Source organism: Felis catus, chromosome A3 (genome assembly GCF_018350175.1).
Source record: "Felis catus isolate Fca126 chromosome A3, F.catus_Fca126_mat1.0, whole genome shotgun sequence".
Classification (NCBI taxonomy): domain Eukaryota; kingdom Metazoa; phylum Chordata; class Mammalia; order Carnivora; family Felidae; genus Felis; species Felis catus.
Window position 1 is genome coordinate 52502639 of NC_058370.1, and position 15432 is coordinate 52518070.

At 43.2% G+C, this 15432-nt stretch overlaps 1 protein-coding gene across 2 annotated transcripts; it reads right to left on the reverse strand.

The window, feature by feature from the left end:
• Window positions 1-700: 700 nt before the first annotated feature.
• On the reverse strand, window positions 701-15045 carry SULT1C2 (sulfotransferase family 1C member 2). Of its 2 annotated transcripts, none has more exons than XM_011281074.4 (7): window positions 14879-15044; window positions 14322-14447; window positions 8122-8219; window positions 4354-4480; window positions 3826-3920; window positions 3515-3695; window positions 701-1081 (listed from the first exon to the last, which is right to left on the reverse strand). In XM_011281074.4, exons 1-7 carry the CDS (start codon window positions 15027-15029, stop codon window positions 969-971), a joined length of 891 nt encoding a protein of 296 aa, XP_011279376.2. In that variant the 5' UTR covers window positions 15030-15044; the 3' UTR covers window positions 701-968. The 2 variants fall into 2 exon arrangements, with proteins under 2 accessions (XP_011279376.2, XP_019683690.2); XM_019828131.3 differs by lacking the exon at window positions 701-1081 and adding an exon at window positions 2796-2908 and having other exon boundaries at window positions 14879-15045.
• Window positions 15046-15432: the final 387 nt, after the last annotated feature.

Sequence of the window (15432 nt, forward strand, 5' to 3'; positions counted from 1 at the left end):
CATTTTCTGCTTTTAGCAGGATATGACTCAGGCTCCCAAGTGGACACCCTTAAACTTCCTGTTTCTGTAATTAAGCACACTATGACTCCTAATTAGGTTTTGGTCATCTGGCACCCCCCTCCATGCCCTTCCCTTTTCTTCCTCACCAGATATATTCGCATTATGGATTACTGCACAGAAGTGAAAAGCAGTGAACTACTGATGCAAGCCAATGGAGGAATCTCAAATGTTACATTGAGTGATAGACACTAGACACAAGCAGGTACATACTGTACGATTTCATTTATATGAAGTCCAAGAATAGGCAAAGTCAATCTGTGCTGACAGAAATTAGAATGGTGGTTTTATCCAAGGGTAGAGATTAACTGGCACTCTGGACATGTTTTCTCAGGGCTGGCTGCATCAAGATTACCCTCAAAGTGTCCCTTCCATGCTAATCAGGTGGAACCCCAGAATGTAGCACAGCTGGAGTTTCTTGAATGACTGGGACAGATATCAGTGATTTCATATTTTCAACATAGATATAACCTAGTATTTGCATATTTACACCCAAGGTATTTTATATTACACACTAGAAAACTAAGATGCACTTTCCAGAATAATGGAGACCTAAAAAAAAAATCTTTGCAGTATTCAAGTCTTTATTTTATATTTTATTTTATTTTATTTTATTTTACTTTATTTTATTTTATTTTTTTGTTTTGTTTTGTTTTACTTTACTTTTATTTTATTTTATTTTATTTTATTTTATTTATTAAGCCATTTTATTTCTTACTTTGGAAAGGATGGTTGAGAAAATAAGCATTAGACATGATCCTTTTGAAAAATGAGGTTGGTAATAATCACAGAGACAGTGGTACCACAATTGTATATTTTTACAATATGCTTTCAGAGATTCTTTGGGCTTGACTGAAGGATTGAAGATAGCTTCCCCATTCTTGTCATCTACCTTTCTATGTACATCTTGTTCAGAGTTCCATGCAGAAATTTGTTGAGGTTCCTTCCATCTTTTGTCTGTAGATTTCATCAAATCTTTCACTCTGAACCACAGTGAAGTGGTTTTTCCAATCCCCCACAGTTCCTAGAAGAGGAAAACCAAGCTCGACAACACGTTTGCCTTTCTCCACCTCCCCCTCGATGCCTACCCTTCCACCTGCAGCCCTCTGATCTAAGAAGGACCCTAGCATGCTCTGCACAGGGGGTGGACTCTTAGCTAGAGTGGACAATTGCCTCAAAGGTGCTGGTGCTTGGCCTCACTTGTGATATATTCACATAATGGACCACTGCACAGAAATGACACAGGCCAATGGAGGAATCTCAGACGTTACACTGAGTGATAGACACAACACACAAGAAGGTACATACTGTATGATTTCTTTTATATGAAGTCTAAGAACGGGCAAAATCAATCTGTAGTGATAGAAATTAGAATGGTGGTTGTATCTGAGGGTAGAGATTAACTGGGGTGCTGGTTATATGGGTGTATACATTTTTCAATATATTGAACTGCATATTTCAGAGTTTGCATTTTTTGGTAAGTTACTTCTCAATTAAAAAAATAACTTTTGGGAAAAATGTCATTGAGACACTGGATATGTATGAGCTTTTTCACCAACTAGTAACTACAAAAATAATGTTAAAAAGGGGAAATACTCTATATCTCCGCCGTGCCTCTTCTGAAAATTTGTGCAACAGAAATAAAAGCATCAGGACATAACGTGCATATAAAGATGTTTACTATAACATTATTCATAAAGGTAAAATATTAAAAACAAAATAAACTGTGCTATTTTTCACTAGGGGAATAGTTGAATGAGTTATGATGCATCCATGCTTCGGCATAACATGAGATCACTAAAAACAGTGAGCTATATGGACCTACATGCCTTGCTCTGGAGGGATGTCTGATATTGTGACAAATGAAGGTGCGAAGTATGACCACATTTGGGTTTTAGCCTTCACCATGTTCTATATTTTTGTTTGCATATGTATGAACCTGAGGGAAGGAGGGTGTATAGAAAGATAAGTTTGTCTGGATCTGAAGAAGGGCTACTTGCCAAATCATCACCATTGATTATCTGAAGAGAAAAGGAATGGCATTTTTTGGTTTGCTGCACTAGCATGGGATGATGCTGTAAATTCAAAAATGCAACAAAATAAAGTAATAAATTAAAAAAAGAAGAAAAGTTGCAAAGCAGTAGTATACCATGGTTCCTCTGTTGTGCAAAAGAAGTCTGTGTTCTTAAATAGAAAGGGAGCCATACTATTGGTGGCTACTTCTGGGGGGCAGGGTTTTGGTGAAGAAAAAAAATTTTTTTTCATTAAAAATGCAATTCCATATTGATCTAATTTTTTTACAATGATATATATTACTTTTTAAATAAAAAAAATATAAGGCTTTTTTTCCTCAAAAAATATTAGCTGGGGCCAATTAGAATTCCTGTTTTGGGAAGTAGAACTAAAAAATTAAGACAATGAAGAAATGCTCAGTAGCAGTGATAGTTGGAAGTCATGATGGCCCATGTGTGGGCCATCATCAAGACCTAGCTATGAGCAGGGGTGCCTGGGTGGCTCAGTTGGTTAAGTGTCTGACTCTGGCTCAGGTCACAATCTCAGAGTCTGTGAGTTCAAGCCCTGTGTCGGGCTCTGTGCTGATAGCTCAGAGCCTGAAGTCTGCTTCAGATTCTGTGTCTCCCTCTCTCTCTGCCCCTCCGCCACTCTCCCTCTGTCTCTCTTACTCTCAAAAGTAAATAAACATAAAAAATAATTTAATAATAAATAAAGACCAACCTATGAGAAGAAGCCGAGTCAGCAGAAGCTATAAAGTAGAAGTGTAATGGGCAGAGTGACAGGAAGCTGGTCAGTGGAGGAAAGCACTCCTAGCAGATATGTGAAAGGCAGCTGAGTCCTGTAAGGGATGAAGCCTTCTAGCAAAAAGCTGTACCCTCCTGCTGCCGAGGCTCTTACTCTGAGATCCAGGGATCCCCACAAGGTCTAGACCAATGGTGGCTTCTGCTCTTAACTACCTGCAAGACTGCATTTCTCTTATACCTCTGCCTGACTTCTCCTAACAACCCCCTGTTTCTTACAACCAAATACCCCAGAGAGCTCTCTTCTGTAACAAGATTAAATCCCCACCTTATTAGTGGCATATTATTTTTAATAGGCTAAGTGTATTGTCTTGAAATTAATAAAACCTAACATCTTCTTGGGGCACTTGGGTGGCTCGGTTGAGCCAATGAGTTTGGCTCAGGTCATGATCTCGCAGTTTATGAGTTTGAACTCCACATCGGGCTCTGTGCTGACAGCTCAGAGCCTGGAGCCTGCTTCGCATTCTGTGTCTCCCCCTCTCTCTACCCACCCCCCTACCACTCACACTCTGTGTCTGTCTCTCAATAATAAATAAATTTTAAAGAAAAAAAAAAACCCTAACATCTTCTTGCTAAGAGGCAGACAGACAAACTGAGTGTTTGGTTTATACTTATATTTATATAGTATTTGAGGCCACACACACCTTTTCTCATGAAGGGGGAAATGGACTGGTCCAGGATGGATTTGGGAACTGTAGATCGATTTGTCATGGGATTTTCTTTCATTTTCTCAAATGACGTCTCTTGGACAATTTTATCCAGCACTGTTTCATGCAAGCTCTTTCCCATGAACTGCATCACTTTCTGAATTTCTTGCTTTGGGTCCTGTGGTGAGGGTAACATTGCATTGGAATGGAAGATGGTATCAGGACACACATAAATTCTTCAGGTGTCCCTCCCAGAGGTGCAGCCCTGAAAGACCCTAGAGTGATTTTTCTGAGGGGCCATTACTCACCCGTTTTATGTCCTCAAAGAAGAGGAAGAGAATCTGGTATCTGTCTTTCATCTCCCACCATCCCTTTACATGGTCATACCAGGAACCCCAGCCCACTGTAACAGACACAAGAAACATAACACTCTACATAGGGATCACCCAAAGTCCCAGATATATCCTGAGTCCTGATCTGTTTGACTTAGAGGGTGATATTGTATGGTATAGCCTTGGGGTAATTTATCCCAACATGCTACCTAAAATGGATTCATATTTATTGTGTATAATCACATATGCCCTGATATTGGAACAAGGATACTCTTTGGAATGGGGGTGACTCTATGGGTCAGGTAACCTGGGATAAAGGCTTTCAAATTGGGTGAGAGATATTTGCTGGCACTATGGCTATTCACTCTGAGCTCAGCCAGCCTGCCCTTCTCAGTCCCAGTCTGAGGTAGGACACATATAAGGAGGAGCACAACCTTCTAAGGAATCAAATGATTCCTAGATACCTGGATTGGGAACCCAAAGATGTGAAGGATTATCCTTTACCTTTCCCATTGATGAAGGTTTCAAAATACTCTTCCCAGGTGCCAGGGTCAGGAAGCATTTGATTCATCCTTTGGAAATGGTAGTAGGAAACCATGCAGTCTTTGGCATTTCGAGCCACATAAAGGAACTTTGGGGTGACAAGAGAGGAGGGTAAAAGATGGTATGAAAAATGAATTTTCACAGAATTCACTCAGTTTGAGCCATGCCAAGGGTGGCCACACACACCTGCCTCAGCTCTCCTGTGCTGACAGTTCGACTTGGCCATGACCTCCTCCTCCTCTGGCTGTCCCCTGCTTCTCTGCTGATTGTCCTCTTTATCCAAACTCAGTCCTATTAAGTAGCCTGATTCTTGCTTGCCCCTTTAGTGTCAGAGTCCAATGGTTCTCTAGCAACTATGACCTCCCGTCACACAGAAACTACCACATGCATGTGCTGATGATCCTCCCAACATCTCATCTCAGTTTCCCGGAGAAGCAGGATGACGTCTCGGTCTTATTTCTTTCCTGTTCTCATCAACTCTATTATTATCATCTTGAATCACTTCAGGTCTTGCCCTACAAAGCATCCTGTTTAGGTTTCATTTTGACCACAACCTTGTCTCCTACCCTCTCAGCCTTTCACTTTAACCAAATATGACCTTTAATGATTGCTAAGTACTCAACTCACATTCTGACAGCATCAGTCCTGAGCTGGTCTCATTGACTGGTCACCTTAGATCCATAACTAGTCATTTCAATGTTGTTTGTTTGTTTGTTTGTTTTTACCCTAAAACAGTTCTCAACTAGGAATGATTTTGCCCACTGGGGGACATTTGGCAATGTCTGGAGGTATTTTTTGTTGTCACAACAGGGGGTGGCAGTGCTACTGGCATCTAATGAGTAGAGGCTAGGGATGTTGCTCAACATTTTACAGTGTACAGGGCAGCCCCCTACCTCTCCACCCAAAAGAATTATCTGGCCCAAAACGTCAGTAGTGCTACTTCCTATATTCTGATGCTTTGACATCCTGGGGCTTTGCTAACCCTGGATGGACTGCCCCTGCCAGGTTTAGCAGGTTACTAGAGATAGTAACAACTCACAATCGCGCTCACTTATCACTCCACCAGTCTGGAGCCTACATCTCAAACACCTCCCTTATTAGGCTCTCACACTCTGTGCCACTATCCATCTGCTCTAATCACCCCAGGGCCAGGACTACAAAAGCAGGAGCATCATCCCTTCTGCCCCAGAGACTGCAGAAATCATCCAAACTACCCAATCTTAAACCTGCTTACCTGCCTCACCGATTCCTTCCTTCGGAAACCAGAATAAAGGCTCTTGACCACATGTTACCCTTGCTCCCTCTGCCTCCTGACTGACCCTGGTGCTTCCTAGGCGTGAGAAGTTTAAAAAAAATCCACCTGAATTCTTAGGCTTTTTAATTTCTGGTTGGCTAATCATTTAATTAATCTTCCTATCTTATTTCTCACTTCCAGCCACAAGGCTCTCCCTTCCCTCAAAACTTCATCCCATTTCCCCCACCAAGTTCATTTATTCTCTCTTTTGTGGTGTCCGTTCTGCACTTCACCTGTTGTTGAATTTGTGTGTGTGAGTGTGAAATAGCCACAGGTAATTAATAACACATTTTTTGGAAGGTGCATGACAATAAGTGGCGACAAAAGCTATTTCTGTGGCAATCTCACATCCCACAAACACTGACAAGAAATTTGATTGTCAGGGCTTGGGTTCTACTTCCAGTTTTGCGGTCGTGGTTCAGGTCTGAGGAACACCATCTTTCTAACGCTGGTGCTTTTTATCCGAAAGCAGAGACCATGGTGATGGAGCTTAAGGCCACAAACCCGGAGACAGCGAGAGGGAGAGAAGAAGGCTTGGCTTGTGAGGGTCAGTCCTGCAGGCGCAGATTCGCGATGGGGTCCTAGTGCACAGCAGGAGCGGATACCCTCCCGCAGGCAGAGGACCCAGAAGCAAGTGGGGAGATGAAGTGGGACGGGGCGCCTCCTCTCTCACCCACGGCGGTCTCTTTGTCCCCGTGGCCACCCTGCTGCAGCCAGCCCAGGCACCCTGGCCCTTCCGGGGCCTCGGCAGCCCCTCGGAGGCAGCACGTGCTGTGTCCTCCCAGGTCCATGTGAGAGAGCCACCGCAGGTGTTGGCAAATCAGAGAGCTTTGGTTGGATTTTTATAGCAGATGCTTATATATTATTTCAGTCACAGAAATCCTGATTATTTGTTTAACTTAATAAAAATTATGCTTTTAAAATAGCATCTTATTCCCTTCTTTGATTTTTGATTCAATCTTTCAATTTTCTTACACAACTTATATTTCTATATCTGGTCATTTTGATATCTGAAGTCCTTGAGGTCCAACCCTGCTGTTTGTTCTTTCTGCAGACTCTTTCTCTTGCTGGCTTGTTCCTTTTGTTGTTGTTGTTGTTGTTCAGTTTATTTGTTTGGTTGGTTTTTAATATATTTTTAGCTTGTTCCTTTGTATATTTTGTAATGTGAGATGGTCGACTCAAGAGGGAGCACTGCAAGCAGAAGGTATGCCCCCCTCCCCCCCGACCATCCCATGTTTGTGTTTGCTGGTCATCCTGGGGGTGCCACCAATGGAACCACCTTATACAGTTTCTCAGCATGGGGCTTCTTGGACAATGCAAGAAGTGCAGCTTGGATTTCCTCCTTTGAAGAGGAGACCTTCAAAATGTGGCCACACATTTTCAGGGAAGCTGAGAGCCCAGGTCAACACAGAGAGACTTCCGTCCATTGACAGTGAAGCCCTTCAGCTGTCCCAGCTTGGGCTCCTTACTTTTCTGGTTCCTTCTGCTCTGGGATTTGCCCCTGTGCAGCCATTGAAACTCACTCTGCTGCATTCTCCAGGTCATCAATACCCACAGGACAGCTACAGTGTCAGTGACCTCTCTGAGTTCCAGTGCCCTCTTCATTGTGGGACTGAGGGATTTCCTCAACTGTATCTGGATCTCAGTTACACATTTACAAGGAAACTTGTCATTTGTTATGTGTAATTGCTAAGTGTTTTATACAAGAGGTTTCAGGGTGTTTAGTCTTAACATAATCCCAGAAATGGAGGTTCTTGTTCCCTTATATAACTTTACTGAAAGGACCCACATAATCACTATTGTTCCCTAGAAATACACCCTTCCTAGCCCTTTGTTCCCTTCATTCCCACCTTTGAGAAAACTTCCTTAACATCGCTGGCTGACACCTCAGTTTCTTTCCTTGACCTAATTCATTTGTTATTCATTCAGCAAACACATTTTGAATGTCCTCTATGTGCCAGGAACTGATTAGACGCTGAATACAGAATAAATAAAGTCCCAGAAGCAGTAAAGCTAAGAGCCCAGAGTTTACTAGAGGTTAAGGCCAACTGCTCCCCTCAAGAAACACTGCTCCATCTATTTACCCTTTTAAACAATCATCAGGGTTTTTTTTCTCCTCACTTTTTCTTCTGTCCTCTATTATGAGAATTCCATTGCGCACACCCTTGGATCAACTGTGGACACTCACTATCTCTTGTTCTCTCCAAAAATTCGTCTGTACCTTCAAACAATCCACATCTTATTTGAAAACATTCAGGTGAATATCCTGCTGAGTATAGAGGTTTACATTTTCTCTTATTGCTGATCAACAGCAATACTGCAGAGATAGCGGAGAAGTAAACATGATGGCAGTGTTGTGAGTTAGGGTCTGGCGGATTTGCTCTCAGGAGGGTTAGTCTCCCCGCCTGTCCCCAGGGAAGCTATTGCTGTCTTACCTTGCAGTTATTTTCCCAGAAAGATGGAGGCAAGAGATGAATTGGAAGGTGAGTCCTTAGTATCCGTGGAGAGGGCATTGCTTTGGCTTTTTCCACCCCTTTGAAGTAAATCAAGAGGAAACATCTGTGTAATACAAGTACTGCATGGGGGAACTTATATTCTGGGCTCTGTCCAGAATGTCCCATCACCCCCCACCCCCATCTTTCTGCTTATCTCTTGACTTCCTTTGGGATTTCATAATAAGATTATTTATTTTACCATCACTTCTGTAGACTCAAACAGCTTGAGAGTTGGAAGGGAGCTTAGATTAATTTACTCTGTCACTTCCAGGATGTGGAGACAGAAGCTGAGAAGGGACAAGTGAGTTCTTATTGTAGCAGAGCCAGGGGGAACCAGAGTGCAGGCCTCTCTTGCCTCCCAGCCAGTGCCCACCCCTGCGTGTCTGCAACAGGCTGCCCATGTACTTGGCCCATGTGCTAGTCACTTGTTTCATCTCTAAAAAATATGTACTTGATGTCACATGAGTTGTGATTTCCACTCTGTCCTCTAAAACACTGACTAGACACTTGCTCTGTGCAATCATTGTGTTAGACTGAGGGAGGGGATGTGAGATAATAGAAAATTTATATTTGTTTCTGCTTCTGCTTCTCGGCACAGAATTCCTGAAACCCCTATAATTTCCTGGGTGATAAGGGTGCCCTGCTTTTTGAAAAAAGTTTTTTTAATGATTATTTATTTTTGAGAGACACACACAGAGAGAGAGAGAGAGGAAGTGCATGAGCAAAGAAGGGGCAGAGAGAGAGATGAAGACACAGAATTGGAAGCAGGCCCCAGGCTCTGAGCTGTCAGCACAGAGCCCAATGTAGGGCTTGAACTCATGAGGTGTCAGATCATGACCTGAACTGAAGTTGGATGCTTAACCAACGGAACCACCCAGGCACCCCAGGGTGTCCTGTTCTAATGAGCTGACTCTAGGTGGGCTCCTAGATGGAGGCTGGTCACCAGCAAGACCAGCCATGATTAGAAGCTTGGAATTTTCAGCCCTATCCCCCATTCTTCAGAGAGGGAGGAAGGGCTGAAAGTGGAGTAAATGATAGATCATACCTGCACGATGAAGCCTCCATTAAGTCCCTAAAGTCTGGGGTTTGGAGAGCTTCTGGGTTGGTGAACACATGGAGACTGGGGAGAGTGCTGCTGCTTTTGAGCAGCTCAGACCATGTGCCTCTTCTGTTTGGAAACCTTCTATACTCAAGGTGGTTTTTCACACTTGCTCCCCAAGCTATGTGTTTGAGGTAGGGGATTCAAGGTGGAGTTGAAAGGATGTGTTTCATTCTGGTCATCTTTGGTTTTGCTTATTTTATATGTTTGGAACCCCTAATAATTTTTTTTAATTTTTTTTCCAACGTTTATTTATTTTTGGGACAGAGAGAGACAGAGCATGAACGGGGGAGGGGCAGAGAGAGAGGGAGACACAGAATCAGAAACAGGCTCCAGGCTCTGAGCCGTCAGCCCAAAGCCTGACACGGGGCTCGAACTCACGGACCGCGAGATCGTGACCTGGCTGAAGTCGGACGCTTAACCAACTGCACCACCCAGGCGCCCCTCTAATAATTTTTTTAAAACTTGTGGTAAGATACACATAAAGTAAAATTTTCCATCTTAACTCTTTTAAAGAGTACAGTTCAGTAGTGCTAATTGCATTCATGTTTTTGTGCAACCAATCTGCTTAAACACTGTACCTGTTAAACACTAACTCCCCATTCCACCCTTCCCCAGCCACTGGCAGCCACTATTCTTTCTGATTCTATGAATTTGACTCCTGTGGATACCTAATATAAGTGGAATCATACAGTGTTTGTCTTTTTTTTGGTGACTGGCTTATTCCACTTAGCATAATGTCCTTAAGGTTCATCCTTGTTGTAGCAGGTATCAGAATTTCCTTCCTTTTTAAGACTGAATAATCTTTCATTGCATGTATGTATCACATTTTACTCATCCATTCATCTGTCCTGGACACTTGGGTTTCTTCCATCCTCGGCTATTGTGAATGATGCTCCTATGAATGATGCTTCTCTAGTCTCTGTCTTTAATTCTTTAGGGCATATGCGCAGAGGTGGAATTATTGATTCATATGGTCCCAATAATTAAAAAAAAATTCTGGTACTGAAAAGAAAAATTAGAAAGCTATTGGTCTATAATTAAAGCCCATATTCCTTAGCAAGACTGTGAAATTGTCCTGCGTCTAGCTCCTTTCCTCAGCTTCCATCATGTCTCCTGCTCACATGTTACCCTTCAGAGCTATTTACACTTGTTCTGCTTCTCCAGGTCTCATGTCTTCCTTGCCTATATCTCTGGGCACCTGGTTCATCCCAGTCACTTTTTAGAGTCTCTCCAGACACTTCCACTGCTAGCAATATAGTGTTCCAGACACTATGAAGACCTCTTCTGTTGTAAAGCACCTGTAAAATCTGATTAAAACACCACAAACATCCTTTAAATGCATAACCAATCTCGCAAGAAAACTAAGAAGGCTCCCCGGGGGCCCAAGTGCAGAGGGACTTGCAAGACAGGGAGGTGAGAAGGAAGAAGAAGATAAGGTTGTGATGACCTGAGCATGTTTGCTCCTCAGATCCTGGGCTCAATGACCCCTGTGTGGGAAGGGGGCTGGTAGTCTTGGGTTTTCATCCTCTTACATGCAACCCTCCCAGAAGGCTTGACCCAGCTCCAGCTTCAAACTTTGCTCCCAAAGAACCCCTACAATAGACAGAGATTCTGCAGGTTTAGGGCTTTACATGGAGCATTCCACCCATGTTTTATTTCACAGATTCAAGTAAATTATATGTTTTCTCCTTCTCTCTCTCTCTCTGTCTCTTATCAGTGCTTCAGGAGAGCTGGTTGGGGTGGTCTCATTTCCTGGGCACTCTGCCATGAGTGGTCAGCCTCAGGGGGTGAGAAGGGCAGGGGAGAGTGTCCATGAACACACCTCAGGTCATAAAGTCATTCCCGAGCCTGCCCTGTGGAAGAAGAGGGCCAATGGAGTAATTTTTGGCCCTAATCATCTGCATGAGAAGCTTGCAGTCTGGCAGGAAAAACACAGCAACAGCAGCAGTAGAAGCTTGTCATTGCAGATGTCAGCTTCTCCAGGCATTGGTTTTCAGGCATGTTCTTCACCCTGCTGATGGTGTCCTATGCTAACCTCTACCCAACATACCCATTCCTTGTCATCATATGGTCTGCCTTTGCCTCCTCCATTGGACCATGAACTATTGAAGGCAAGTGGAGGTATGGAGTCATATATGCAGCCCAGGGCCTGTAGTGTAAGTTCTTGTTGAGCTGTAGGAGTTATTTCTAGATCTCACCTATATACAGTTCTCTCTCTCTCTCTCTCTCTCTCTCTCTCTCACACACACACACACACACACACACACGCACCTTTTCAAATTCTTCCCAGCCTTGCTTTTATTAGGTCATATATGCAATGCTTTAGATGTCAAACAGCTCTGTTGCTAGGAGTTGGTGGGAGGGTAGGAGGGCTCCTGGGAGGGAGACTGACCACGCGGGACACAAACTTCCATTACATCCAGGAGTGTCTGCTCACTCTTGAACCCTCTGAGGGTGGTCGGTATACTTGACCAACACCCATCAGTCTATTTCAGCAACCATATTACCCTCCTAATTGTAGCCCTCACCTCAGGTGGCAGGGACCATCTGCTCTTAAATAAGACTACTGCCTAGCCGAGTCTTTACCCAGCCTCTGTCTGTTTATAGCTGGAAAGACCATAACCCTTTTCAGTGTTTATCACATCTTTGGACATGGGGCACCTTGTTTTTTTTTAATTGTTTATTTATTGTTGAGAGAGACAGACAGAGAGAGAGAGAGAGAGAGAGAACAGGGGAGGGGCAGAGAGAGAGAGAGGGAAACACAGAATCCGAAGCAGGCTCCAGGGTCTGAGCTGTCAGCACAGAGCCTGATGTGGCGTTCAAACTCAAGAACTTGAGTCAAAGTCAGACGTTTAACTGACTGAGCCACCCAGGCACCCCAAGGGCACCTTGTTTTGTAAAGATCCATCTTGATTTATGTATGATGTGTCATGCTGGGCTATTGGTTATTATCCTTTCTTGAATTCTGTAGCTACTGGCATTGCCTTGAGAGAAGCTTTATCCCGCTTTTTATGCTGACTTAACAATAGCATATGCTTATACTGGATACTCTGCTCCCCACTGCCAAGAATGCCTCACTAGAAATCATGTTTAGGATTTTTTTCCCTCTCTTTAATCTCCCAGATTGTCAGAGGTAAGATGATGGTGGCTGGGGTTGAATGTAGAAATAAGATAAAAAACTGGGCTTGGATGACCAGGGAACACATGCCCTTGTGGGGCAAGGGATTTAGCCTAAGAGGTGATCGGGAATACCTAACACTTAAGGTATCTACACTGTGCCAGGTGTTGTTCTAAGCTTTTGACACATATTAACTCATTTAATCCCTACAATGACTTTTTAAAGTAGGCACCAATTCTATTGACATTTTGCAGCTGAGGCAATTGTAACACAGAGAAGGTAACTTGCTAAAGGTCACTGAGCTGAGTGAGTGATGGCATCAGGATTTAAACCCTTGTTGTCTTTATTCATTATACCATCCTGCTGCTTAAGGGATCAAAGGACCAGACACCAACAAAAATGGAAGGCCCTGGCTACACACAGAGTGGGGTCACAGTTAAGCAGGCAGAGAGTACTCTGCGTGCAGTGTCAGAGACTCACAGGTAGTTCAGAGCAGCGATCAGACCGGGCACTGGATTGCTAAACTAGTGAATAACCAGACAGACAGGAATTGAGGGTCAAAGGAGTCTGAGTGGCTAGGCAAGTAGAACCAGGACAAGAAAGTACCTAAGGCTATTCTAACTTGGACACAAGTTTAAGGTTTGATGGGCATCAGATAAGGAACTTCTCTATCACAAGGCATTGGTAGCTCTGTCCACAATTGGTTCAACACTAGAGTTGTGCTGCCTATAATATTGCAGCTCTAGCTAGTTGTGTTTCCAGTTTTTCATTGTGCTGTCCTATGCAATACTGAAATAGCAAAGTAGGTGTTCCTCTTATCCTTGTTCTGTAACATGCTTCCAGCAGCTGCCAGTTACCTGGAATTGCTTCTTTTGCCTTCTGGTTGCCTTTTTTTTTTTTTTTTTTTTAATTTCAAGAAGTGTATTGAATTCCAAGAAGTTCTGGTTGTCTTTTTGTCTTTTTGTGTGTGTGTGTTTTGAATATTCAATTCTAGGTTGAGTATTACCCTAAAAAAGTCTCCCTACAGAACAGAAATAGTTGGCTGCAAACGCATTATTTTTGATGATTATCTGTCACTTTCTTGGCTGCTCTGGGATTTTGTATGGTGGAGTAAGGAGAGGAGAGAGTGCAAATTGTTTCATAAATAGCTCTCTACCTTCTCTGTGTGTTCTATAGCGTGATGGTCAGAGGGAGCATTTAAGAAGAAAATAAGGCAACTCCTTTTTACTTAGATTCACTTTTGGCAAATAATTTTAGGTAATATGTAGAAAGAATGAGAGAGGGAGAAAGGAGGAAGAGAGAGGAAGAGAAAGGGATAAGGAGAGCCACTGGAATGCCCTTGAGTAGGTGAATGGATAAATTGTGGTACATCTAAGCAATGGAATATTAGCACTGAAAAGAAATGAGCTATCATGCCATGAAAATACATGGAGGAAACTTAAATGCACATTGCTGAGTGGGAGAAGCCTGTTTGAAAAGGCCACATACTGTATGATTCCAACTATATGATATTCTGGAAAAGGAAAAACTGGAAAGAGTAAACAGATTAGTGGTTGTCAGAGGTTGGGGAGAGAGGGCGGGATGAACGAGTGGAGCACAGAGAATTTTTAGGGCAGTGGAGCTACTCTGTGTGGTATTACAGTGCTGGATCCAGGTCATTATACATTGGTCCAAACTCATAGAATGTACAACATCCAGAGCAAACACTGGGCTTTGGGTGATTATGATGTGTCAGTGTAGGTTCATCAATTGAAACAAATGCACCATCTGGGGGAGGGGGTAGATATTGATAATGGAGGAGGCTATGCATGTGCGGAAAATCTCTGTGATTCTACTTTGTTGTAAATCTAACACTGCTCTAAAAAAAATCTTAAAAGAAGAGAAAGAATGGAGTCATAGCAATAATGGGGGAACTCTCACCAGAAGGCTGGGGTGGCCGAGCCCACTCGATGAATGGATGGCGGTGTTGAATTACGGCTCTCTGACATTTCTCCACATCTCCATTCTGCTCAATCATGTCCACAATTTCCTGAATCCACGTGGTCCCTGGGGCCCAAATGGAAAGGGTGAGATATAGAAACTGGTTAGACAATCTGTCTTAAGTGTCCTGGGTGAAAAAGGGGACGTGAAGACTGATGGTGTTTGGTTCAACCGCCCCTCAGGTCAGGATCCTGTCCTGAACGTCCATGTGGGAAAACCCCACAAGGTCTCTATGGACAGAAGGAGCTGCATGACGTTGTCACCCAAGAGCAATCCATAATAGAGCACAACAGCCTGGGTCCTCTAAAGCCATTATGCTTGACCCTAATAAACCCAGGGACATTAGGCATCCCAAGATTGCCTCATCATGGAATAGCGAGAAGGAGCAGCTTTCTTTGAATGAGTGAGTGCACTGTATCAAGGGGGATTATAACTGACATGAGCAGCCCTTTCTTACTCCACAGGCTGAAGTTTGGTTCCCCTAACCCCACAGTCACCTGATTTAGGGTAGGTACAGATGAGGAGATCATCTGGCTTGGCCTCAAAGTTCTGGATCTGGCTCCAGTTGTCCACAGTGCTAGCCTGCAGGGGGATCCCTGCCACCTCTCTCAGTTGTAGCTGTGTCCTCAACTCTGTGGTCAGGGCCATACTGTCTTGCAATGGGAAGGGGAGTCCCCGTGGGCACAGGATAGAGGACTTTTAAAACAATTGCGGTAAAATACACATAACATAAAATTTACCATTTTAACCATTTTTAAGTATCCAGTTCAGTGGTATTAAGCACATTCTCATTGTTGTGCAGCCATCACCAACATCCGTGTCTAGAACTTTTTAATCTTCCCAAAATGAAACTACACCATTAAACACTAACTCCCCATAGTTCTTTTCCCCTATCCCCTTCTACTTTTTCTATGAATTTGTCTACACTAGTTTCCTCATGTGAATGGAATCATACAATATTTGTCCTTTTGTGCCTGGCTTATTTTACTTAGGATAATATCTCCAAAGTTTATCCATGTTGTACAACGTGTCAGAATTTCATTCCTTTTTG

Excerpts from the sequence above, each read along its gene's own strand:
- SULT1C2 (XM_011281074.4), bottom strand. The coding sequence starts at position 15,029 with ATGGCCCTGACCACAGAGTTGAGGACACAGCTACAACTGAGAGAGGTG. Across the intron at positions 14,448-14,878 it reads CTGTACCTACCCTAAATCAG|GGACCACGTGGATTCAGGAA; the intron begins GTGACTGTGGGG and ends TTTGGGCCCCAG. Across the intron at positions 3,696-3,825 it reads TCTTTGAGGACATAAAACGG|GACCCAAAGCAAGAAATTCA; the intron begins GTGAGTAATGGC and ends CCCTCACCACAG.